Source organism: Liolophura sinensis, chromosome 1, assembly GCF_032854445.1.
Source record: "Liolophura sinensis isolate JHLJ2023 chromosome 1, CUHK_Ljap_v2, whole genome shotgun sequence".
Taxonomy (NCBI): domain Eukaryota; kingdom Metazoa; phylum Mollusca; class Polyplacophora; order Chitonida; family Chitonidae; genus Liolophura; species Liolophura sinensis.
The window spans coordinates 35588605-35616117 of NC_088295.1; the positions used below are offsets into that span (position 1 = coordinate 35588605).

Consider the following 27513-nt stretch of genomic DNA (forward strand, 5'->3'; position numbering starts at 1 on the left):
TGATGTATCTACATGTGTCTTATACAGTAACTATAGGTAGTTATACCAAATAAACTCTTCAGCAAAAGAGGTTTTAAACTTTTTCCGTATGACTTATTACTGGATCCATTAAAGCATGTCTTAGTTTGTGGAAATTGGAGCCGATATAAAGCAGATAGAATATAAAGAAATCCATTTGAAAGGCGCGATGATGGAATCGTATGAAGATGCTATCGTGTCTTCCTGTCGTCATCTGTACTTTCTACAGCTGCTCGCTCGTTAAATTTAATACAGCAGCAAACACGGAGCTAAGTATCTCCTTGCCAACTACGTCTCCAGGGCTCTAATTTGTAACCATGGAAACCGGCAAGGGATGTAGTAAAGAGAAGTGAGTACTTTGAAAAGCAAACCGGCTTTGATTTACTGGAATAACTTTTCAAGCCGCCAAGAACTTTGGACACTCTTAATATACAAGCCGGTTTCTTCGGTGGACAAAGAAGTGTACGCTGGATGCAGTGTAACCGAAATTCTGTGAACAGTTTTTGAATTTCAGTCGTTAAGTTGGCGAGTGTGTTTGGGTGTAACAGCGACCGGTGAATTTGGTACGTACCAAAAAGGGCAACATCTTCAAGGCTCTCCCCCTGGTGTATCTGGTCTCAAGGTCGACTGAAGAGACGCTCACTCGACGGATAGCTAGTGGCGTGTTAACACACCTCATACCGGACCCACGTAATTTACATCGCTGAAAAGAGCTGAGTGCTTGTTAATAGCTAGAGACAGGTATGTCCAATCTACACCTCTTAACCCGACGGCCATCCTCCCGATGCATGCTATTTTTTAATTCCTTTCTTTCTTTTTTTTTCGCACGTAGCCTTGTTGTACTTGTTGTCTCGTTATACATGTTTTGGAGTTTCCAGGTCGATGTTTTTTCACCTGGAACCCTGTTTTCGAGAATTTCATTACATGGGAATAATCGTCTTTACTTATACCCCATTTCGGAGTACGCCATTTTGTTCAGTCATCTCATCTTATTCTCTAAGTCAAGTTCTGTAAGTCAGGTCATTCCATTATCTACCCTCAAAGAGGTTTAAAGATCAAGGTTTTGTTGGCATAGTATTAATTTTCCCACCTAAAATCAGTCTTTCCGATTTAAATTCCTTCACATTTCTTTGCAAAACCCAAACCGTTTCTCTAGAAAGAACGTTCTTTTGAAATTCCATTTTATGTTTCATCTCCAAATTTGAAATGAGAACCTTTAAAGCTTAATTTTAGCATTTTGAATTTCAAGGTTATCTCAGGTAGTATCCAAGGCTTTAGTGCAGACACTCTTTTGAGTCAAGACCCAGTTTTAATATCCAGTCCTTTCTCTGGAAACTGTTTCGATTCAATAATCTGATAATATGACTGACTAAGGCCCCGATATTTCGGAAGACATGACCTTATAAATTATTAATGAATACTCATTTTTTTAATCTAAAATCATTATTAATTAGTATCATTTGATAATCTACTAACAAGTTTTTATTTGACTGATAAATGACATAATTAATGGTTATGTATGTAAGAAATACCTGTCCAGTATTTTATTGAATAACATATGAATGAATCAATAATGTGGGACTGTTATTGCACAATACTGTTTGAAGTTGAAAGGAAAGAAGTAAACAGGTAATTATTTTTCCCTTCGGCTTGCATCCAGGGGTGTAATGTTTGCTTAGATAGCGAAATTGATATGCTTTATTCAGTGAATAGTGAGTAGCGTCCAGTTCCATTCCTATCGGTCGCGTGCGTTAGCATGTCATACCGCTGTGGAGGAGGATGCCGGCCGCACCTCTTAGTCTTCCCCTAGTGCCGTGTGTCGAAAAGAAAACACGCGTCTGGCAACCATAAGCAGACAGTGAATGAAACTCTACACCTGTGTTTTGGGGCGGCATCGTGAAGGGAGGCTCATAAACTCGCCACTGTGTGAGATTGGTTTACCCAGACCAGCGGAGCGCGCGCGTGGCTCGTGTGCTCTCAAGGTTGTATACGCTTTGGGTCTAAACGGTTCGGTCGAGAGGTTTTGTTTAGAGTGTACTGAGTCTGTGAGTGCTCTTTTTAGACGTCAGCCATCAGATCGTCCTCAGACGACTGTCCCTTGCACTCTCCATCCCAGGGGCGAAGAAATGACTCACTGCACTGACTGTATCCATGTTTACGTGTGTTTACCCACATAGTGGATTGTTCATCGTTTCTCTTACTGCCAAGTTGCCAAGGCGTCAGCGGCTGTTCTTTTTTTTGGTATATTCTAGGGTTTATCTGATGACACAGCGTTTCTGTTCCTTCTCATGGCAGCCTTCACTTGGAACTGTCATGCTGGTTTGATATCCTACTGCTGACGTTTAATGCCAAAATATATCTAAGCGCAATAACCTTGCTATATTAGAATTGTTTTGGGGACCGATTTAAACGTGCATAAATGTTGCCTTTATCATTCAGTGTAACGAACGGTACAGCAAACACGATGAACTGGAATATATTTTCTTCAGCAAATATATGTTTCTTTTGTTTCAAACGTTTGAAACTTGAATGTTTATTTTTTCTTCCTGTCATCTGAAGATGTTGATTGTCATAATATATTAATGGTGTGGGTGTGACTGTTGATCAGTCTTATATCATTGCAGTATATAGGCGTGTACATCTATTTTAATGATTGAATGGCTGAACTATTTGCTGACTCATTATGTTGTCCGCATGTCAGCAAGTCTTGTTTCTCATTAAAATAGTAGGAATATACAATTTGCTCCAATAATAAATGTTTGTTAATCTAATCAAATAATCTGTTATATGGTACAGGAACTGATGTGAGGTAATTCCTTGATTCAGGGTGTAAACTGTCGATTAATGATGGTAACATGAAGTATATTATGATATTCGCATGCTAGTACGGATGTAAAGTTTATAGCCTAGCCAGATTGTACAGACATTACATAGAAAGCAAACATCCTGGCCAAATCCATAACAGAAGTTATAAACTCTAAGAGGGTCACGTGATGTGGACAGTCTACCCATATGGTAGGCCTCAGCATGTCACAAACAACTCACATCGTGTATCTATATTCGGATCGTGTAGCGGCTAGTTTATGGGAGGAGCCCCTCGGGCCGCTGGGACACCGGGCGTACAGCAGTTTGTGTCGAATATAAACGGTTACTGATGTTAGGTTAATTACAACGGTTTCAGGCAGCATGCGGCAATGTGGCGGGTCCAGCTGCCGAGGCTTGTAAGGTGCTCGACACTAGGAGGGCATGATGAGCTGAACCATACGTTTCAATTCCGCCTTTGATCCCCGCACATGGATCTCGTAGATTACATTGTCGTAGACCCCATACATTTACCATCACGCGTGGTCCGTGCTAGGAGCTAGTGTCCATCACAATGCCAGGGCTGCACAGCTTAACATCAGTGTCCAAATTTGCTAATTATAGTAACTTAGCTAATGAGGAAGCCAGTCTATATTAATGGACGGGGTCAACGTCCGCTGGATGCAGACTCACCTTGTCAGTCAGTCCGTACTATACATACAATCAAGCTACGTTCATATATAGATGTAACTCTGATGTTAACTGGACCACATAAATATCCCATTAATCCATCTTTAAGACGTACATCTATATAGATCACCGCTTCGATACGCCAACAGCAGCCCTATATTTCAGTACTGATACTACACGATCTCGTTTTCAGACACGTTCAGACTGATTGGGGATAGTAGTAAATGCACGCTATATCATATATATAGCCTCATATGAATTTTAAGATTTACATGAAATGTTGACGGTGAAAAATTCTATGGGAGAACGGACTTTCATGGAACTATTCTGCCAAACTAAAGAATTGGACATTGAACTCACCGCTCATTGCTGTCAGCTTATTAAACACACATATATTGTATGTGCTATTCCCAAGAATTGAAATTTTGACTTCATTTGTCTACCGCAGCCACATTGATCTACACAACAATATTAAGCTTGTTTCATTTCCAGATTACGGCTAAGATATCGGTTGGCTTTAATTTATACTTTATTCATCACAGACAATCATTTTAGATGCTGCATGAATAAATGCAAATTTTCAGAATTGGCTATTGAATTCTGAATTAACAACACTATAGACTTTACCATAAAAAGTTTCAATAAAATACAAATATCATCTTTATCTGGCACGAGGGCTGCTTCCAAGAGAATCATAATTATTTTAAAGAAAATAGACACAGACCCTTGAAAATGCTTGATTTTAATTCGTGACAAGTACTTGCAGATGCTATAGCAATCACAAGTTCAACAACAACGTGCTTATGTACTCGTTAAATCATGATTTGAGAAGATCTGAAGAGAAACCGAGGTCACTAGATGACACGTTCCAAGGTCACTTCCGCCTGAACGTGATTGAGCGAACACGTGGGCGCATTCCAACCAGTCTGAAATAGCAGATTCGTTTATTATGAGTCAGCCTAATCTGAGTATCTGCCGTTTATTTTCAGTTCCTACTTTACACGTAAACTCTCCAGATGCTGAGCTAGGCCGCTTCAACTCGGTATACGCCGCCCCCAACACCGCCAAATCTCGAGGGGGCGATCTGTTTACTATTAAGACCGCTCTATTGAAAGATAAATATCACTCCCTACTGGCACATGGGTAGCAGCCATTATACATACTGTGTATGCAAGTTATCTGCCAAACAATGTATGTATTTGTATTTACGAACAAACATCAGCGAAAAACAACATAGCCGCTGACCGCGTGTCTCTCTATGATAAGGTATTGTTGTTTGACTGTGTTAGGAGCCGTGAAGAATGCGATAACGGCATATGTTAACAGATAATCAGCTGACGCAATACTGACTGCACGTTGTAGCTGTAGTCTCATGACAAATCTCGTGTTTATCTATGACTATGCCTTGCAAATATCGCTCTATTTACTGACCTATGCTGCCTTCTAAATTTTGTTTGCGTATTTAACATTGTGTTTGTGAGCGGATAGAATTTGTATGCCAGATGAAAATGAAAGAACCACTTTCTAAAATAACAACATCAAATTTTTTTTGCAAAACAAAAAGAAAACATTTTTAATTAAATAATGTCAGATTAACTACTACTGCTTGGTTAAGACAGATAGCCTGGCGTGGATTAAGAAAGTATTAAGCTGACTTGTATAGATGAAATATGTGTCATTCGACGAAGATGAGCTACAATCAAGGGCTGTATCACAAAGTTGACTTTTATCCGCTTATCAGAACTCCTCACTGTGAACCTATATGCAAGAATACCTGACATGCGTTTGACAAAGCTTGCTTTAATCATGGTACAAAACTGACTTGTATATATCTGGTTTCACGTATAAGTTGGCATTTGCTAAATGAATATAGCCGGTCACTATGAAACCAGTGTTGAGAACACACACAAGAAAGCGTTGTTGATATACCGGAATCATGTATTTATTTATTTAATCGGTGTTTTACCTCGTACTCAAGATTATTTCACGGCGGCCAGCATTATGGTGGAAGGAAACCGGGCAGAGCCCGGGGGAAACCCACGACCATCCGCAGGTTGCTGACAGACCTTCCCACGTAAGGCCGGAGTGGAAGCCAGCGTGAGGTGGACTTGAACTCACAGCGACCGCATTGGTGAGAGGCGCCTTACGCCGCGCTGCGTGCTAACCAACTGAGCCACGGAGGACCCCGGAATCATGTAAAAGGGATGCAGTGGTAGGCTAGTGTATAGATTCCAATGCTGTCGAAAACACTTTAATATCCACAAAGTATTTAAAAAATAAAATATTTATCTCTGGTGCATTTTTATATCGACTGATATCGACTTTGTTAATGAATGCACACAACATGTAACCGATATGGAACGAACAGATTTAGTTTAGAGTAAATATTGTCCTATATGGGCACCATATCGAAATATTATCTTGCACGCATAGACCTTTATTATAGCGTTAGTTAAGTGGAAACATTGTCAAGTATATATGAACCAGGTGATAACTGATATGCTGAATATTTCTTCCATACTTACTGACCAGAATGTCATAATAATTGCAAAATATGTTTTACTTAATAAATGGAATGTGTTTGATGGAGTACATTTCTCATGTGCTATAGTTTTTGAATCATTAATTCGTGAAGGAGGCTGAAATATTTGTGCAGTACATGATGCGACAATAGTGTCTAGTTTGTTGTGAAAATTACGTTTATCCTTATTAGACATTAAAACATGGCATTTGTATGCGATGTATGTATTGTACATGTACGTTAAATCTAACTGATGTTTTATGCCCGCTTTGCCCGTCGTGTAATTACGTACATGTATATTTCTACAATCTTCGTGTGCACAACTCATATCTAGGCGTATTGTGCATGTGAGAGCTGCTGGAATAACTGGGATCCACCCATTGTATACTGCATGGTTTAATTGGCACTCGAATAGAAAAGGTCATTATTTCACACCAGCCGTGCATAAGATGATAATGTGCATGTCATATGAGACGCGTGGGGAATTATTTTATGGCATGATCTACTGCTCAGAAAAGCATCCTGGAATAGTTATACCAAACTCAGCGCAAATGACACACGATAGCCTCGTTGCGTAACGGGTTCATAACTCTTCTTATGCATCCTTGCCTCTTCTCTTATGTACGACCTATAGCCGCACGGGCTCGTGTAAATAGGCTAAGTGTACTCTATACAAAGAGGACTATATAGCTTATACCAGTCTGTGAAAGACTTCAAAATAGAACAGCTGGAAAGCAGAGACGAGCAGTGGTGGGTAAACGGTTACGGTGGCTAACCTCGGGAAAACATCAATCAGGCAGATAAAGTGAAAGATGTGTGTTTTCTTGGCAAATGTTTTTTTATTCGTCTTTGTTTTGTTTTGCTGTCCTCCTGCACAAAGAGTGCGTTAGCATGTGTTTGTCAAGTTTCGACCAAATTCCAAACTCAAGGTCTATACACACTTCCACGTACTTACCCTCCGAATCCACAAACTCCCTCCATTGATGACTGCCCTTTGAATGGTGTCGAGATTTGGTCATTGCTCAATAATGCATACATGGATGTTTTGGTTGAATTATATGGTTGAATTTGTCATCATAGGTGAAATGGCTCGAATTTAAGGTAAAATCTGAATACCTACTGAAATTTGAAATTACTAGGAATCAGACAAGATAGTCTTTAAGCGTCGAATAACGATGGGTACCACAAGTCGAAGAAATGCTTTATCTCATACCAAACACATATATCGGTTACAAATGTACGTGGAATCCATGTAAGAATACACTTTTACACCAATCAAGCTTAACAACATTAGCATTTGTATTTGAATGATCTTAAATATAGACAAACACGTTACTGTGTTGTTCATATTTCTGTTTGCGAAGAAATGTGTTCACACATTCCGTAAACTTGCCAACCAATTTACGGACTTGCGCAAAGCATGATGCCACCTCAGGTATTCAGCATACAGGTGAATGGTACAGTTGTTTCCTGTTATAGACGTTATATCTGTTGAAAGCAACCATGCATCCGTTATTGCCTCATTGTTGTGCAATTCGCAAATCGTGGCCATTATCAGCAAAACAAGCCTTGGCGTCCAGACTCTGGCTTATATAACACCCAAGTACGTGCTGCTCACAGGTGTACCGAAATGCCAACCTTTCCATGTCTTTCAGTAGTCTGAGAAAGCTGGAAAACAAAAGTGTCTTCCGTTTATCTGTTCTCGTTGAAAGCTGATTGGTTAGATTTTGTCTGATTGGAGAATGCCTGGCTACGTTCGTACCACGTGACCCATCACTCACCAGTTCATGGACTAGAGTTGAATCTTGTCGGGATAGACGGGTACTAACGCATCCCGATCAATTCTCGCGCCATCTGTGAAAAAGCCGTGCAAAACCGATTACCACAGAAAGATGGATGCAGAGAAGGTAACTAGACTCTTATGAAAGCATATTTATGGTTCTGAATATTATGCATGCTTTTTTTTTCAACCATTCATCATTCGAGAGTTAATGTCAACTAACCGGGCATGTGTTCATATGGAGCCCTAATTCATGGTAAATGTACCTCACTGCACATACAATGAACATACCAGTGATGATTTTATATCTTTTCTTTTCATAATCACAGCGCAAAGGATTTTTTGATAGGAGAATTTTGAATGCACCGGTTTTTATTTAATGCTTTTTCATTTCTAAGAATAGCTAATACTTTTAAAGGCAAACATCATGTCGTAACTGTAAATCCTGTACTGCGAAGGTTGGTGTTAACATTTTTCTGGAAAGTAATAACCAACCAGACTTGCATCATTTAAAAGAATTTATTTATTTATTTATTTATTCATTTGATTGGTGTTTTACGCCGTACTCAAAAATATTTCTCTTGTACGACGTCAGCCAGCATTATGGTGGGAGGAAACCAGGCAGAGCCCGGGGGAAACCCACGATCATCCGCAGGTTGCTCGCAGATCTTCCCATGTACTGCCGGAGAGGTCATTTAAGAGAAAGTCATTTAGGACAATATCACACTATATGTTATACCGAAGGTAAAATGCGGACCGTTGAAACTATAACTAATACTGTCTTGTTTCTCCATCTTCAGTGGAGATCAGGCCATCAGGAAGTATGTGGTTCTGCTTCTTCAAAACCCTTCTATAATATTGAAAACACAAGTATATACAATATATCATTCGGGTTACGCCGGCTTCTTTGGATTGTATATCATACAAAGTGTGTTATCAGGTCAGTTCTATATGTTGATGATATGGGCTCATTGAATTTGTCAGTTTAATCCCGTGCGATTTGTCGACCCAACAATTAAACCGTGTGAAGGCAGGTCTCATGCGAGTGCCAGCTATGCTGAGAATTCCGACTTGTACGTTGATATATCTTCTGCGCACGGTTTTACTTTGCCGTCTGATTCCTGAAGTACCCCGGACGTTTTAACGCCGTTTACCTGCTTGTCAGCCAACCACTTTGTGGACTTATCTCACGCATTATCTGTATACAAACACCCAAGGCTCTGTTTTACCATGCCTTTCTTACCAACCTGATGGAAAACATAGGAAGAGGTTTCCTTACGGTGAACACTGAAATACAAAATAAATTCTAGACAGCTTTTTGTTGTCTAAGATTTGGCAGGAGTTGGGCCATTGCCTTTCTTACTGCTCTGTTTTAGATGCTAGGTGATGCAATAACTCAGCACTGGAAGGGCATTCTCACAAAGTTTGTGTGATCAAAGGCGCATCCTTTAGCGAGTACCTGGCATTCTGTTTGAAGAATTTAAGCCAAAATGATGTGATTCTATAGAAAAATCAGCCATGTATCTTTTGTTGTTAACTTTCCTCGACATTCAGTTCTTTGGGAAGCGATACCTCGGCCTCAAGCTATCAATGTGCACGAGGTAAACACGCGAGTAGTCCTTGTTAATGTACAAAGACATTTTGCAGCTTGTCTGGAATCGTAAAAACAGCTGCGTGGTACCATGTGGGAATTTCTATGAGTCTGGATAAAACACCAATGCTATTTAATTCGAGTGGTTCCTTCGCTGGAAACCAGCCGTTACTTAGCATGTTGGGATGGTTTGGCACATATTGTTTACCTTTGGCGATGGTGAAGGTACTTTCGTGTTGCACAGCTCTTCCCCATAGCTATACTTGCATTTGATATGGTTATATCATCAGTTCTAATATGTCCAGGAATGTATTTGTGCAGTGCAATCCCCCGAGTTCAGCGTAGTGCTGTAACTGAAATACATGCAGTAAGGTGTAAGGTTGAGGGCCGTCTGGTTTCAAACTAAAGCCGGCTTTCACAACTGTGGATACTTTGTGGGATAGTATAAAGTTGTTTCAGACAATAAAGTATTTGAAGTATACCATATACAGTTCGATCGAAAAAAGTCGTGCAGGTGACAGTCAGTATGGTATTCAGTTTAACACTTGCTGGTCCAGAGGCCTGCGTGGCCAAGGGGATATTCTGACCAGTGCGGTCACTGAGTTAAAGCCCAGCTCATGCTGGTTTCCTCTCCGGGCTCTGCCCGCTTTCCTCTTGCCATAATGCTGGCTGACGTCGTATAAGTGAAATATTCTCGAGTACGGCGTAAAACACCAATGAAATCAAAAAAAAAACTTGCTGGTCCAAAGTTGCGTGCACTGCACTTTACGCCCTGTGTACGCCCTGTTGACAGTCCACCTCATCGTAGCATGATCAGCATACATATCGTTATGGGTCGATTTAAGAGCGGATCTAGAGCAGTTAAAGACGAACATGGTTCAACCGAATTTCTTCACGTTTGGCCTTCTTAAGTAACAACTCGTCAGAGTTTACGATTTTGTCGAAAACACTGCATGTTTCCTGCCTTTTTCTATCACCTGTTATAAGATTGCTTTAGAAACACAAAGTTTTCCCATATGCGAACGATGAAATTGGGTACATAATTAACAGAACGTCATTTGATATTGTACTGCAGAGTTCTGAGTTGTATCCATGAAGTGACTCTGTAAGCAGAATTCTTCTCAGCTGTTTTAAGGGCGGTCGGCAAAATTGCTGCTGGGGTAATTTGTTTTCCGGTATGTAGATTACGGAAAGTAGTCGATAACGAAGGTCGGCCAAGGAGGCCGTGGAAATACAACCTTGTATCTTAGTGATGTACCAGGTGCATGGTGTTTTGTTTGGACTTGGCGTTCCTCACACGGCATACGGAACCATTACAGAGAGGCCCTCCTGTTTAGGCACTAATGCAGCCCGTCAGCGTCAAGATCCTACTTGTATAGTTGATGAAACAACTGAATATACAAACATGGAGGAATGGGTGGTCACTCAGTTGTTTATTTGTATGCAGAAAACAGACGTACAGTCAGGAGCGAAAATTGGCAGGAGCTGCTAGTATATGTCTCTTCGACGCCGGAAAATAAAATACGCGTGCAACGTCGATCTCTTTAACGGCAACATCTTGCACTTGTATAATAGGCGATAAGCACAACACAGTTAGCGCCTTTTAACACATAAATTGTCAGTGGAGGCTTGTTTGTAAATTGGCGTTTTTGACAGATATTTATGACAGCCACACTCTTTGTGTAGTTTTACTGATACTGTGTGTCATTTACTACCTCAGCTCATAGTCTATGTTCCAGTACAAATATTCGTGGAATTCTACATTGTGTTTATCTGCTCAGAACACGTTGATCAAGAATTCACAGAATGAATGAATGATTATGGCTTCATGTCACGTAAGTATGTATGTATGCCGATTTGGGTTTTACTTCGTACTTAACAATCATGTCACTTAAGCAATATTTGTGGGATTGATCAAGAATTCACAGAATAAGTGTATGATTATGGTTTAACGTCACTTAGGCAATATTGCAGTTATATCTTTGAGAACAGCTGGCGGGATAAGTTACATGGTTTAACATTATTCACTTACTGTAAGGATCCTGCATACTTGGATCAAGGTGTCCTATTAGACTTCTGTTTCGGATGTTGCCAAGAAACTGTTGGCAGTTCTGTTCGCAGACGGATGCACACCCGTCGTATGTACATCATGTAACTAGCTACACTATGACTGACGAAATTGTGCTGCAGCAGAAGCGGGAGAGTTTTAATGAGTTCTACCTCAACCTGGGCTACATAGGGTTTACCTGTGAGATGGCTGCCATTAGAACTTACTCTGTTTGCTTTAAACATCGTCTAAGATTATTACGTCATGGAAGGCAGCTGACCACAGAACAGATGAATAGCTGTGTGTATCCAGTTTTTATGTCTTAACCCTTTGACTGGCCTTGATGCAAAACGCATTCAACTTTTGCAGCCTTATCGATTCTCGGAGCGAAAAACTCATTCTTCTGATAAAATTTCAAGACAATAGTAATGGTAAGCACATTAACTGCAACATCACATAAAAAGTTGACGCGGTGGGGGGCTTCATGGCCGATTGCTGGCACGCCAGCACGGCGCGATGAGCCAGGGGGTCTCCCACTGTTGCGGTCCCTGTGACTGAAATGGTACCGAAATTAATCAAATTAATGTCACAATGACTCCACTCAAAGCGACAGGACCAATTATACACACTCATGCCAAACGTTAGTTTTATTATATTCTGCCGACATCTGGTAAGATAACAATTTGTATACCCAAAAGGACGTAAGCGAAGGTTGAGGCAACTATAAACCGCAGCCTGCGTGGAAAAACGAAGGTTGAGGCAACTGTAAGGTGCACATGCGTAGCTGCATGTGTAGCCGCCATCGAGGTCATTAAAGGTTATACCGACATGGTCCCGTGGCGCTCTCTTTCATTTTATGCATTAATGCAAAGAGTCAAAGGGCCAAATTTACCTCGTCCACGGTACACATGACATTTTTTTCGTGGGATGAGGAGCCACTTGTACCACAAACACAAGTGGTTGTAACTATAGCTGTCTTGTTTACCCTTGAAAAGTACACGGGCTGATAAGTGTGTGTTTTAAGTGTGAGACATTGATTCATTACTAAAGTTCCAAGGCTATGTGTTGGCAGACAAAATTCACTGTCTTGATCATGTGTCTTGGTCATTTTGCTCATTATTTTCGCGAGCTTTGCACTGTTTTTATATTATTACAAGCTATCATTTGCTTACATTTTATATAAACAGAGTAAGAATAGGATTGGCAGGGAGTGCATTGGGTATAATTGCAACTTCCAATTTATAGCCAGTGCCAGAGTTCGGCCGACAAACTGTTAATGAACATGTCCGCCTCCACATACTCCTACCAACCTTTGCATACCTTAACTGATGTAGGCAATGTTTGAAGCAATCATCAAGCCCAACATAACCTAGAAAGTCTGCTGCGTCTGCTGTCCATGAGGTCAGGCAAAGATATGTAGGGATGGTCAAGGGGTGAAATTAAGGCTGTTATTTTAATTTCCTAACGTCTATATCTTCCTACACATATGCACTTCCTACGCCAACTTGTGCCCCAAACCCAACCCACTACACTCCACAGCAGAACAAGGAAATACCCTAGCCCCGAATCATTCAGACGGAGAACTTCTAGGAACGAGCGAGAGAAGGTACGATGATGTACGGTTTGTCCTTCGTATTTGAATCTGTGATATAAGTACATGTATTACGCAGGTTCCTCTAGGGCTCTTATAACAAACAAATTTAACCAGTTTGATTGATTGATTTATTTTTTATACCACTTATTTAACTGGTATTTTACGCCGTATACTCGATAATATTTCAACTGTACGACGGCGGCCAGCAATATATGGTTGGAGGAATCCGGGCACAATCTTAGTTTTGAAGAAGTTGTCTTTGTAGGATTAACTTAAATTGTCGTTTGTACGTGGCATCACATATATCCACGGCACGACGTTAACGGTTTCTGCAATGGTTCAATAGGCTCAATTCATACACCGTTTATATTCTTACCGGGACGCTTTATATACGCTGATAGTACGAGAATATGTGCATATCCTGGCATGATTATCATTTGTATCGTGCGTGCAAAAAATTATTTATTTGTTTAATGTTTTTACACCGTACTCAAGAATGGTTCAATTATACGACGGCAGCCAGCAATATGGTGGGAGGAAACCGGGCAGAGCCTCGGGGAATATGGTTGCTAACATACCAACATACTTACGAACCATGTAAATGAATGTTTTGTGAATAGAATCGATATGGATACGGAGTAACATATATAACAGAAAAGCATTTCTATTGCAGTGTTGCGGTTCGACATATACAGCATTGATTCTAGAAAATCTGAAGGATGTAAACTTTGTTTTGGCCAATTTTATGTGGCCAGGGAATTATAATTAGGGGCAGAAAATGTATACTACACGACATCTAGTGTAAAAAAGTAAAATATGATACAACTAAACACAAGAACTCTTTCAATTAGGTGTGCAGAAAATTTGTTCCGAAAACTATCTAGGAAAAAACAGATGGTAGCTGGCGTACATTCGTGTACGTGCTTGTATAGAGAGTATATATAACAAAAATCGTCTTTAACAAAACTGTTTCATGATATGTAACCGTTATCATTTTGTTGAACTACAATAATAGAAATGTTTAATTTTTATCTCATGTCGATGAAATGCCTGATCCCCTTCTGAAAGCAACAGTATTGTGATCGGCTGACTATGTGACAGTCTCAAACCCAAACCTGTACATTTTGTCTTTTCACGATGAATCAAGATGTGATTTAAATCTACATGTAAGTAATGTGTTGCAGGAAGAAATGCCGTCTCAACACGGTCCCCAGATACGTGACAACACCGACGGCTCGATTGTGGTCCAGTACCAGCCTCAGGTCGCCGGCAGACATGAGGTTAATATCAACCACTCCGATTCGCCAGTCCCAGGTAAGCAACAGTGAGCGAGACATTCTGCGCAAAATGTTTAGTTTATTTTGCTGTAACTCGTTATTCACGCTGAACACACTGTTATTTCACCTTAAAGGAGAAGAAAATTTAAATATCAAACGAATGCGATTGAAAAGAGTATGCATTTCCTCGCAGGTGCATACCCTAAAAAAATTTAATTTGTACGTCAAGTTGATAAATTATAAAAAAAGTCAGCGCCAAATCCGCTGTGGGCGGCTCCGTTTTGCCTAAGAACTAGTCCAAAAGTTTTCTGTGTGAGGAGAAGATTGCCATCGGAACCAGCCAAAGTGCAGTTCGTACATTTCTGGTGGAACTCTGCTTCCCAGAAGGTAGAGAACAGTACAGTTCGTGTTCCGCTTGACGATCGGGAAACCGAAATGTTGGACGTTGGTTCCCAGTTTACACGAACAAGCCGGCGGTTTTAACGACTCTCATTGGGTGAGAGGCAGCACACCCCCAGCATAAATTACAGAGTGTTAAAGATGGAGGATGAGATGAACTCAGCGATTTATGCCAGCTTTGCCGTTTTCATACTTTACGTGTATGCCGAGGAAAAATCGCAAAATTATGCAGCAGGCACTACCAGATAGAAAAAAATGTGCTCTTTTCAGCCTATAGTGTCATTGTTTTAAGTTTTCTTCTCCTTTAAGTGACGAAGATGAATGCTCTGTATACAAGACGCTGAAGCATGTAAGCCCATCGATAAGCTACGATGTGGCCAGATACTCACAAACCTTCCTACAGCAAGCTGGAATATTTACGCGATTACATGATTTACCGTTGCCAAGACTGAGCAATAATAAATAGTCTCCTCAAACAGGTCTAAATGTTTTTCGTTGGCATTCCTTATCTAGTATACTACAGTATATATATTTACCAGATTCTCCCTACGAGATACTACACTCCTATCTTATCACTTTACTCCGCTGTATTAACCTAATGGTTCAGGTTCCATCTTATTTGAGATCGATTTCAAATAAGATCTATCACCATTTTACTCGGTGGTGTTAGACTTAGAGCAATTTGACCTCTCCAGTTATCTAGATTTCTATATGTGGAATGGTATGTATTCCTCTCTTCCTCCTGCTAAGTGTGTACTCTTATGTTAACTTCTGCCTCACATAAGATGGTTATCATGCTTTCTCCCGTTAGTCTCAATCTGTCTTTTTCAATTACTGTTCACGCCTTGAGCTGGGTTACTGGCGTGCTAGTCACAACTCCACCAGCTCAGGTGAATTTATCTTGGTTTTAAATGTGGTGTACACCGAAGTGATCGAGGAACGCCAGGAAGGTATCAGTATCGGATGCGAAAACAGTCAGCATAGCTTATCTACGTGAAAACATGTAACTTCATAAATACTTGTTATATGGTGTCAAATAGATAAATAACTAATCGGGGCCGATGTGGCCGAGGTGGTTAGCACACCAGCAAGGCGCAGTGACCTAGGAGCCTCTCAACGCGGTTACTGTGAGCTCAAGCTGGCTTCCTCTCCGGCCGTACGTGGAAAGGTCTGTCAGCCACCTGTAGATGATCGTGGGTTTACCCCGAGCTCTGCCCGGTTTCCTCTCACCATAATACTGCAGTACTCGAGTACGACGTAAAACACCAATCAAAGAAATAAATTACAAATTCCTGGAAGTCAGGCCATAATATTATAATATATCATAGCACTGGCTGTAATGTATTACATATTCCAGGGTTAACGTATAGAAAGGTTTCTTAACTCGGATCTCAATTGGTTCTGTTTCTTTTTTTTTTAAACGTTTATAGTAAGTATAAAACCCATTTTTATATAAGCTCCGAATCCGACTTTCTCCTTTTTAACCACCAGACATCTGTTAACACCTTGGTGTGTTTCCAGCTCATATTATGATTTGCATTTTCCTAACTCTAACATGTTCTGGCCACAGCTCTGGGTCTTAGTTTTGCATTTGGCGTTAAACCATATTTTTCAGTGTATTTATTTAATCATTCTTATGTTTTTGAATAAAGTTCATTAATACACGGAATTACATGAGTTAAGTAAAGACAATTTAGTGCTACATGTAGTTGAAGCATTTGAAGCCACTTATGCTATTTACAACCTTTGTATTTATACAGTTTTAATGTGATCCAAACACTAAATATCTCAACTAATTGTGTGTTGACCTCAGGCACGCCGTTTTGCTGTATTGTGGACAGCGTGGATGGCGGCTTCGTGACGGCTTACGGCCAGGGCTTGGCCGTGGCCATGAGTGGAGAGAAGACACAGTTCACAGTCGTCACAAAAGGAGGCTCAGCAAGTGAGTGTGTGTGTCGAGAGGTAGGGATGGGGGCTTGTCGAAAAGTAGATGTATAAGATTAAGAGTCTGAGTGAGAATAGACCCTATTAAATTTGACATAAACCTTATGTTTAAATTTGTCAAGAAATCGGTACTAATACAATATTATATTTTTTTTAATTCTTGGGACCCTTTCGCCAAATTCTACTTTGACTAGATGCGCTATATAAATACATAGTCATAATTCATATCGAATTCCAGTTCTTTCCAGCAGACAGAGAAATCAAAATTGGGCGTTTTTCCCGTCATTTATGCACATGTATAATCAACACGCTTGATTAAGAACATTTTCCGACACAGTTACCTTTACCATGTTTTTGGAACTGAGAGCACTGTTTGATCTTGATGTTGACTTTATTCCAGAGAACCTTGATGTATATATTGACGGTCCGATGAAGATCCAGCCGGACAGGGAGGACAGGCCTGACGGCTCCTCTATTATCTCGTACATGCCTATGACACCCGGAGCCTACAACATCTCAGTAAAGTTCAGGGGCAAACACATCAAAGGCTCACCATTCGCCGCCAAAGTGTCCGGTTAGTCAGTCTTTATAACGATGGTAGTTGGTTGAAATCTGTTTTTCAACCCTCAATATTACGTATTGAAGGGTTTGTATTATGTTTCTGCAAAAAAATTAATTATGACCTTAGAGTCCTAGGCTTTATAAATCTTGTTTAAAGTATCACTTCCAGAATCGTGAGACTTTAGAAAGCAACATGGTCATCGTCCTTCTTTCTAAATAATGAGCTTGATAAAATATCGACTTCTGTAGGAAACAAATTGCTCATCAGAGACCAAATAATACATATTATCCTACTAACCTCTATCAGAGAGGAATGATCAGACTAATCTACAAACACCATAATTGTTGGGGTTTTTTTTCTTTTAATTTTTAACAGTCTCACTTTCACATCTGGTCAGCAGCCGAAAAATTATCGAAAATTTTGCATTTTTAACATAATGTTCTGATTACGAAATACAGGTGAGGGAAGGAAGCGCTCCCAGTTCTCTGTGCCCGAGACAGCCGAGTACAGCCTGGGGGTGATGGAGCCAGACATTGTAAGCCTGGTAGGAAACGTTAAAACACCATCTGGCAACGTAGACCCCTGCCTCCTGAAGAAACTGGCGAACGGAAACCTGGGTAACATGCGTAAAATAAATATAATGTATTTGCAATTTTACACCACAAATTGGAAACAAAGTACAAGTGTACTCCAGTCAAGTTAACTGTCTGTATATACTGTATATATGGAGACGTACAGCAGGCATGTCAGACCCTACCCCAACCCCCCAAAAATACATTTAATACCCACATGATTACGATATAGATTGTCTGGTACACTGAAGGATTAAACTTACATTGTGACAATTTATTAAAACGCAGCCACAGAATATTATAACTGTTATAAATACATACATTCGTATCATAGTATATTAAAGGATTATAGTTTGCAGAGGATTAGTGTCCGTCGAATTACACCATACAAGTCCAACCTTTCCGCGCTGTCTCGACAAACCTCAGATGTTTCGCCAGCAAAGTGTATATACTATACTACCTATAGAGTGTCCTATTCTTAAACGATCTGGTTTCATTGTTCCTGTGAATGAATACTTAACAAGATGCGAAGTGTATATACAATACTACCTATAGAGTGTCCTATTCTTAAACGATCTGGTTTTATTGTTCCTGTGAATGAATACTTAACAAAGTGCGAAGTGTATATATAATACTACCTATAGAGTGTCCTATTCTTAAACGATCTGGTTTCATTGTTCCTGTGAATGAATACTTAACAAAGTGCGAAGTGTATATACAATACTACCTATAGAGTGTCCTATTCTTAAACGATCTGGTTTCATTGTTCCTGTGAATGAATACTTAACAAGATGCGAAGTGTATATACAATACTACCTATAGAGTGTCCTATTCTTAAACGATCTGGTTTTATTGTTCCTGTGAATGAATACTTAACAAAGTGCGAAGTGTATATATAATACTACCTATAGAGTGTCCTATTCTTAAACGATCTGGTTTCATTGTTCCTGTGAATGAATACTTAACAAGATGCGAAGTGTATATACTATACTACCTATAGAGTGTCCTATTTTTAAACTATCTGGTTTCATTGTTCCTGCGAATGAATACTTAACAAAATGACACTGGAAACGCATCAGCATACATATTAAATGTAAAGCACATTGTCAACATCTCTCTATGGCCACTTTATTTAACGAAGGGCAGATAATTCTTGGCCGCAAGTAGCATCATAATGCCTTTCTTTTATGTTTAAAAAAATACACGAAAATCCTAAATCGAGATGACTGTCCAGTCATTCCTATTTCATCTACCAATTGTAACTCCCATGTTAACTTCAAAAGGATACAGATGGAAACCTCAGCCTAACAACTGTTAACCTCCTGTAACAGTTAAAGGAGTTACTATGTATATGCCTGCACGGTGTCCTTGCTACAACCCAGACTATGGTGTACAGATGTAAAACATTTCTTTGATCTCAGCAGAACAAACCATGGAGACGTGAATAATGTTCCAATTACAGCATATACAAGCCTTGTTAGAAACAGTATCAAAGAGGCTGTTTATTTATATTTGTACAGCAGCTGTATAAATTGTTCAAGGATCTTGTAAATTCAGCTCTTTTTTCACTTCTCTAGTCAGCAAATCCTGAAACTTCGTGTCTCTGTTCGATGGCTAATTGGGTGCCTGTTCTGCATACTCAACAACATGTGCTTGATGAAAGAAATTGTCCGATTTGATGGCTGCCGTCGTAATGTGAAATATTCTTCTTACGTACGGCATAAAACTTCAATGAAATAAATAAATAAATAAATAAGCATACATAGAGCTTGCTTTTGATTATAAGATTACACTTTAAACCATAGTCACGACTCTTCTCAGTCACAGAATGTTTGTTTTCTGATGTCCTCAGGTATTGCCTCTTTCACTCCCCGGGAACGGGGTCGCTATGAGGTCAGTGTCTTAAGGGATGACCGCCCCATTAAGGGCAGTCCTTTCAGAGTGGATGTGGGTGAGAAGGACATTGCGCATGCCAGTAAAGTTAAGGTGACCGGAAAAGCTCTGCGAGAAGGAACCGCCAACAGCGCCAATGTTCTCACCATTGACGCCTCTCAAGCAGGTGTGTTATTTTGGGCAACATGCATAGGCATTCTTTTGCAAAGCAAAGTGATAATCGCTTTTTACCTCCAAGTCTCAAAGCTTTCAAATGTGCTACCATAAGGATGGCGTATCGTGTTGGCAAATTTGAGGTTTCCTTTAAGACAGTTATGACTTCCTTACTGTACTGGGAAAGAATCAAGCTATTTAATGAAACTAAGACTCCCTCAAACTAACAATATGTGTGTCTCATCCAATACAGTCTTAAGGTTTTAATCCTGACTTTCAGACGTTGTGTTTATCGGTAGAAAAATGTTATACAGTTAGTACTGAAGTGCTATCGGACACTTATGCAATGTAACAATTATTCAAGATAAAACTACGTGGGCTTGATGTAAAATATTTGTTCGGCGGTTTGCCCAGCACATTATAAAGACAATGGAAAAACATCCACAGATAAATCACTATAAGCTTCTGTTTAGTTGGTTCATAATAGCGAACAGTGCAAGTTGGTAACTGTTGACCAGTGTTGAACGTTGTTGTTGATGGTAGGTTACGGCGGTCTGAGCGTGGTTGTAGAAGGGCCTCACAGATCAGACATTACCCTAAATGATATCACCGACAAAGTGGCTAACGTCAAGTACAGTCCCCATGAGCCTGGCATTTATATTCTCAACATCCGGTTTGCTGATGAACACATACCAGGTAAGACTTGGTGGAAATGATCACATGAGATGCAAATCAAAATGGGACATCTATAATAAGTGACACCAGCGTTTCAATCTGGATATTTATCAGTGGAAATAATTAGAACGCATCTGGTATGTAATTTTTAGAACTTGTTATCTGTAGAGAAAATCCAGTCAAGAAAATCTTTATGACTGTACAGAAGTATCTGCTTTTCTTGTTTTAAGGCAGCCCTTATCTGGTGGATATCGGGGGACAGCCTTCGGGTCGAGTGAGAGAGTGTGGAACAAAACACGTGAACGCTGCAGAAATTGTAGGACCCAACAGCAACTGTGAATTGCTCCTCAAATTGCCTGGTGAGAAAAATAAAACTGTATTGTTCCATTCCGTCAACAAAAAACATGATCGTCTGCATTAGGTGTTCAAAATGTATGCTGTGCTAAATATATACATGTAGTTTAGATACCACAATGGTATTATAGGTTTTTTGTCTATGTTTTGGATCACTCAAGAATGCAGTTAATCAAGGTCTGGAAGCCTTTGTAGACTCATTCAACGACCAATTGCCCGCGGGTTTAAATAGAAGGTCTCCCTTCTTCATCGCATTTTAGAACGTCTCGCCCAATAGTTTGGAGGTTTATTTTACGTCACCTATATAACCACAGATGACTAAGTTTGAAGTAAGACTCCATTGATTTTGATAATTGTTTTCACCATTCCAGGTACTAATCCGTTTGACATGGAGGCCTCTTTGACAGACCCCTCCGGATCCACTGAGGTGGTTGAGGTGGTTGATGAGGATGACTTCCATTACATCATCCGCTTCCAGCCCAAGGTCAAGGGCACGCATACAATCAGCGTCAAACACAAGAGCATGCACGTTTCAGGTGTGTCATCCACATTTATGCCCCTATCCTTTCACCAATATTCTGCAATCTAAAAGATACTTTCAATAAAAAGAGTTTCAATGCGCATTGTATTTACGCTACTTCTAGATTACAGAAATCATAAATATATTATTTTGTGTTTTGCACGAAACAGTGAAAGTTTGCGCCATCATAAATTGATTTTGAGGATTTAAGGATTTGTTTGTATTAACAGGTAGCCCTTTCCAATATACGGTTGGTTCCATGGTTGCCAGTGGCCACCACAAAGTGCAGGTGGGCGGCACCGGTCTGGAGAGAGGAGAGGTGGGAATAAACAGTGAGTGTCACAATAATGCAGTACCTCTAGAGCGATGAGTGTCATGATGATACAGTACAGATAATAGACAAGCAACGACCAAAATATTACAATTAATATCACTGAGCTATATTTTACCAAATTATGCTTAAGTCATGGTGATAGGGGTCGTGTATTTTTCTGCTGTTTAAACATTTACATGAACAGTTAGAATAAGCCCTAACTAAGGTAAATAGACGGAGGTTTCATTTCACCGGTTGCATGCGACCGTTTATCAACTAACACACTGTTGTCTCTGCAGTTGTATTACCCTCTATACTGTAGTCTGTTATATTGAACAACTCATGTGACCCCACCCTGCTCTCGTCGGCTCTGCTGTGGTAAGTCAAGAAGTTAGTCACCTACCTGACAAGGTCCATAAGTTTACCCATGGCCTTAAACGTCGAAGAAAGAAACAAATGATACGTGTCAGTAGTTCTTAAATACCATATGTACATTGTTAAAGATTCTACACGGTATCAAACATCACGCACATTTTACTAAGCACCCCCCACCCTTTACTGTCCATCAAACATTCATTTTGCGGCAGATAGTCCTGTTGGCCCTTATTGATATCTGACAGTGGTTTTGTGTTGACTTTTCCTCACAGATGACTTCAATGTGTACACCCGGGAAGCCGGTTCCGGAGAGTTGTCCATAGCTATTGAAGGTCCGTCCAAAGCCAAAGTCAGCTTCGAGGAACGCTCCAACGGCATGACAGGGGTCAGCTACGTGGTGGACAAACCAGGTGGGCAAGTTTATTCAAACGTGTTAAAGTTTCCGTAAATATTGGTTAGAAAATGGTACTTTCAAATTTAGGATATCTTGCTCATGTAGAAAACATGGAATACGTTTAACGCAACAATGGTTTCACAAGCTGCCCACGAAGTTATCATGGCTGTTTTTGTTTTCAGGGAAATATGGAATACATGTCAAATTCAACGATGAGCATATTCCCAACTCTCCCTTCATTGTGAATGTAGCACCTGACAGTGGTGCCGTCCGTAAAGTCACCATTCATTCACTGAGAGACAAGGGTTTGGAGGTAAGAGATCAATAAAACCCCGTCATTTAAACATACTTGTGACCATGAACAATGCTTTTTGCTATGCTTTCTTTGGGTACTTAATCCCACCGGGCACGTGGAGTGTGACCATCTCCGCGGCCTGATTCATTTTAATTGTGCATTAAATGTGTTAAATAAGAGCAATTCTAGACCAGTGACGTATGATAATTTGCAACTATCAATCATCAATGCATTTCGTTTACCGAATTCTTCTTAAGCCATTGTGCTTACGGTTGGGGGAGGGGGAGGGAGACGTGTGTGTTGCTACTTTTTAAGCATAATGCATGAACAGTTAGAATAAATCTCTAACTGAGGTAAACTGAAAGGCATATTGTTGCTTGTGAGCGTGTTGTCTTTTATATTTAACAGATGACATAGCCAAATTTCACCGAGTAGTTATGACCATTTGCCAAGTTACACACATGTAGTAGTCATCCATATTATCTCAATGATAAACTTTTTCCGCTTTCAGCCCAACAAGCCTGCCACATTTAGCGTTAACTTGAACGGAGCTAAGGGTGAACTTCATGCCACGATCTTCTGTCCAAGCGGCGCTCACGAGGACTGCTTCATCCAGGAGATGGACACAGACGTGTACGGTCTGAGGTTTGTACCCAAAGAGAAGGGAGTTCACTACGTCCACATCATGCTCAATGATACCCACATCCCGGAGAGTCCCTACGCCATGATGGTCGGATCCCTAGCCGCTGACCCTGCCATGTTACACGCCTTCGGGGATGGGCTGGAAAAAGCCAAAACTGGTAAAGTATTGCAGAAAGACGTGCCGCTAACTAAACTCCTGTCACTTGAAATATGGCATAAGAGCTGTTTCAGCACAGTGTACTTGATACCAGTTAAACATGCATACATGGATATCGTCAACAGGAAATTTTGCTTCTCATATGGTTGCCCAACTCTGGTTTAGTCTAGTTCTTCAAAAACACATATGACATATACCAAGCCAGAGGATCCAGGAAAGGTATATGCTTCCAATATTTCGTAAAGGCCATTCTGAATTTATTCAAATTGAATGCCAATAAATGTTATTAATCGTGTGTGTTATTCAGGTCAGAAGAACAAGTTCGTAGTGAGGACGGCCAATGCCGGAGCAGGCACACTGGCGGTCTTTATCGAGGGCCCCTCTAGATCTGCCTTGAGCTGCAAAGAGTTGGACGAAGGCTACGAGTTCATCTACACACCTTTCTCTCCTGGGAACTACCTGATCACGATTAAATACGGCAACATCAGAATCGCTGGCAGTCCCTTCCAGGCAGTTGCCACAGGTACAACTTGGTGTGGCTTCCTTCTAGCAGGAGGCCAGCATCCCGCGGACTTCATCTATCAAGTTCTTCCTGTTGCAACTGTCCGGCGTTCTATGGATTAGGGACAGGCGATATCCGATGATTCCTCTCTCATTTTATTTTCTGTCAGATATCATCGCTTGCCTTGCGGCAAATTTTGAGCAATGTGATTTATTTACTAGTACATTCACATACACACACATCTTACCAAAAGTTAACCCGCTTTAGCTGACCTAAGGCTTCTCCATCCATCACTCCACTCACGATGGTAACGTGAGGCTGTTAGTTGTTGTTGTTTCGTAGCATGATTATGTCCAAACAGTTGATTTTGTTTGGTGCTGGTTTTTGTCTGGGTTGATAACTCGGTCTGTGCAGCTGCTTTTTATACCAAGTATCCCTAAATGCACAAGATGTGCAAACAAACAGTACTAGATATCCAGAGGCACAAAATGTTACAATGTTAGAAGATATTTACCAGATATTCAGACTAGCAGCATATCCAGCAAAGTGTAAGATATTCAAACTGACAACATATACAAAAAATTGACATATATTCAAACTGACAACATATCCAAAAGAGTGGGAGACATTCAGGCTCTCAATATTTCCAGAAATATACAGATGTATAGATACAGATCCAGGCGGACAGATGTCCTGCAAACACAATTCTTTGTTTCCCTTCGTCTTACTAGTATAAACGCTAAAAGCACAATCTCTTCACCTATTCTTAGATGTGTGGCAAATTGGGCAGAATCCTGCAAGTACCCACTTGTTAACATTAGTTCTTTCGAATAACTCGGTTTACTCAGTACTCCTAAAGGCAGGGTATCAGTATGCACTTGCCCTGCCTTTAGTATGTCCTGTGTGTCTGGTCCATAGCATGCTTATACTGTCCTATCCTGCAAGACGTTGTGAATGTTTTTCTTCTTATTCGTGTTTTTGTAAACAAGTGTCTTTTTCGTGCCATTGAAAACAAGTTATTCTACCGTAGTTTCTGGTCTGATACCGAAGAAACACCTCGCACTGGATGCTCTCAACCAGTGTTCCTAAAATTTTCATACAGACTGTAGTGTAAATGATGGACGTTATCAAACTGGATGCTCAATCTCAGATGTATATATATATAGTTTATATTATAAGCAGACGTCCTTCATTTACTAAATGATTTATGAAATAACTTTAAATTCTTCCCATTTTCGTTTTATTCAAACATAATGGTAGTATTTAGATTTTCTTTTATTTATTTGATTGGCGTTTTACGCAGAACTCAAGAATATTTCACTCATACGACGGCAGCTTGCATTATGATGGGAGGAAACCGGGCGCAGCCCTGGGGAAACCCATGTCCATCGGCAGGTTGCTGCAAGACCTTCCCACCTACGGCCGGAGAGGAAGCCAGCCTGAGATTTAGATTAAGATTTTCAGCTTCGTGACTGGAATTTCTCGAAACACCAATATGTCCATTTATCAAGCGCTGGTATGCCTTGGATTACAGGAGTTGGACGAAAACCGTCACCAATCACGGAGCAATCCAGCATGGTTGTGGAAACCGTGGAAAAGAAACCAGGCACAGGCAAGAAGGCCATTCATTTCACGGGAGATGCCAGCAAAGTGGTTGCCAAGGGCAATGGATTGAAGAAAGCCTTCACCAACAGACTACTTAATGTCACCATAGACATCAAAGATGCAGGTACAGACATACATGCACTACACAAACAACCACTATTCCTTGCTGGCTGATATGGATAAAGCGCTGGGTCACTTTACTATAAGGCCTTTGACCAGCTAGACCGCAAGTTTGAATTCAGTTCTCGCTCTTTTGGAGGCAGCTTGAAGTCTTCAGCTTTGTTAGGTGACTGGCGAAGGTGTAGGTTTTACTCCATCTTTCTCCACCAATAAGCCTGACCTGTAAAATTCTTGATAACGGCGAATGTCTATTTGTACGCATAGATTTAAACACTAATCAATCAGTTAATCCATCAAACTTACACCGTGTGATTTGTAACATTGCCTGGATGCAAAATATGAATTTAAAGAACCTGACATTTGTCTCTTCGGGAGGAATATTTGATTGATAGGAGTCTGTCGTTGGCTAGTTACAAGTATTTACTTGAAAATCCTCCAACATTTGCAAGCATTTTTGTTGGAAAGAAATACCACATATTTTCAACTATTCAGGATGTAGATAAATTGAAACACAAATTCCCAGTACCTTGCTGTTCAAGAGCTGTACCTGTGGTCCTTATTGTCATGTTTTCTGCCATAGTGTTACTATGATAGTGTTATCATAGTGTCCATACGGTCTGTGTTTTTATTTGCAGGAAATGCTTTGCTTAGCGTTGGAATGATGAGTCCCTCCGGCAAACCGGAACCTGAACTGAGTCTGAAGCAAACCTCCAAGACTGTGTACACACTAAGTTACAAGGTGGCCGAAATTGGGGAACATACTCTGTCCATCAAATTTGGAGAGGACGATATTCCCGGCTCGCCCTTCATGCTGTCCACGTGAATCCATGTTCCATTTGATGTCAATGAGGGGGCTGGATTTCCTGACATTTCAGCACACTTACTTGTGCAGAAATGTTCAAATTTACAAACTTTTTTTTTAATGACGCCAGATGTTTGCACCCCACCCCCAATTCGCAAATCTGATGATGTACAATGTATTTGTATTAATATTTTTGCTTCTATCGTGCAGTACTTTTTACCTTTATGTTTTTCTAGTGATGATAGACCGTCCCGTATAACTGTTGTATCTCATTCTGATCCCATTTTATACAGATTTTCACCAGACATGCTCGACCTATAAATTATTATAATTGGGAGTTTGTAATTTATTATACTCTACCCTGTTTGATATTAATATAACGATTAAACAAATGTTTATTATCGAAAGTGTTGAGTGTGATTCATTATGACATGTCACTATTCAACATACTTGTTCCCATGAAGACTCTTTGTTTCAAGCAGAAGGTGGTCCGCCAACCTTATACCATGCCCCTGAGCAAGCCCCTATACTGTTTCGAATGTGAACCAAATTTACCCGTAATTCGGTTGGCACAGCCGAAAGTAAAGGTATACGTCGGTTGGCACAGCCGAAAGTTAAGGTGTACGTGGGTAGCTGTGGTAACGCGTGATAAGTGAAGACATTAAACACCTCTCCTATTCTGATTTACCGGCGGATGTCCCTTAATCAGCAGATCAGTAAGGAACCTGTAGTTACTGTACCTGTGGTAACACGTGTCTGTGAAGTTAGTATCGTTTTAGAACCTCAAGTTTCTCCATCGGTTTCGAAGTCTACAGTTACATAGATTGGGGCACATCGGCTACCATCACGAAGAAAACAGCCCGTTCTTTCCGAAAGTTCATGATGCAACACCTGTTACTCGTTTTAGTTTCCAAAT

The 27513-nt window shown here is 40.4% G+C and overlaps 1 protein-coding gene across 2 annotated transcripts; it reads left to right on the forward strand.

Moving 5' to 3' along the window:
- The first annotated feature begins 476 nt into the window (after positions 1-476).
- LOC135480594 (filamin-A-like) lies at positions 477-26977 on the forward strand. Of its 2 annotated transcripts, none has more exons than XM_064760480.1 (16): positions 477-759; positions 14228-14357; positions 16533-16661; positions 17064-17237; positions 17684-17842; positions 19650-19856; positions 20387-20539; positions 20749-20877; positions 21244-21408; positions 21623-21724; positions 22353-22490; positions 22657-22787; positions 23281-23569; positions 23876-24091; positions 25605-25799; positions 26431-26977. In XM_064760480.1, the coding sequence occupies exons 2-16, from the start codon at positions 14234-14236 to the stop codon at positions 26616-26618; spliced, it is 2499 nt and encodes an 832-aa protein (XP_064616550.1). In that variant the 5' UTR covers positions 477-759; positions 14228-14233; the 3' UTR covers positions 26619-26977. The 2 variants fall into 2 exon arrangements, with proteins under 2 accessions (XP_064616550.1, XP_064616540.1); XM_064760470.1 differs by lacking the exon at positions 477-759 and adding an exon at positions 7829-7938.
- Positions 26978-27513: the final 536 nt, after the last annotated feature.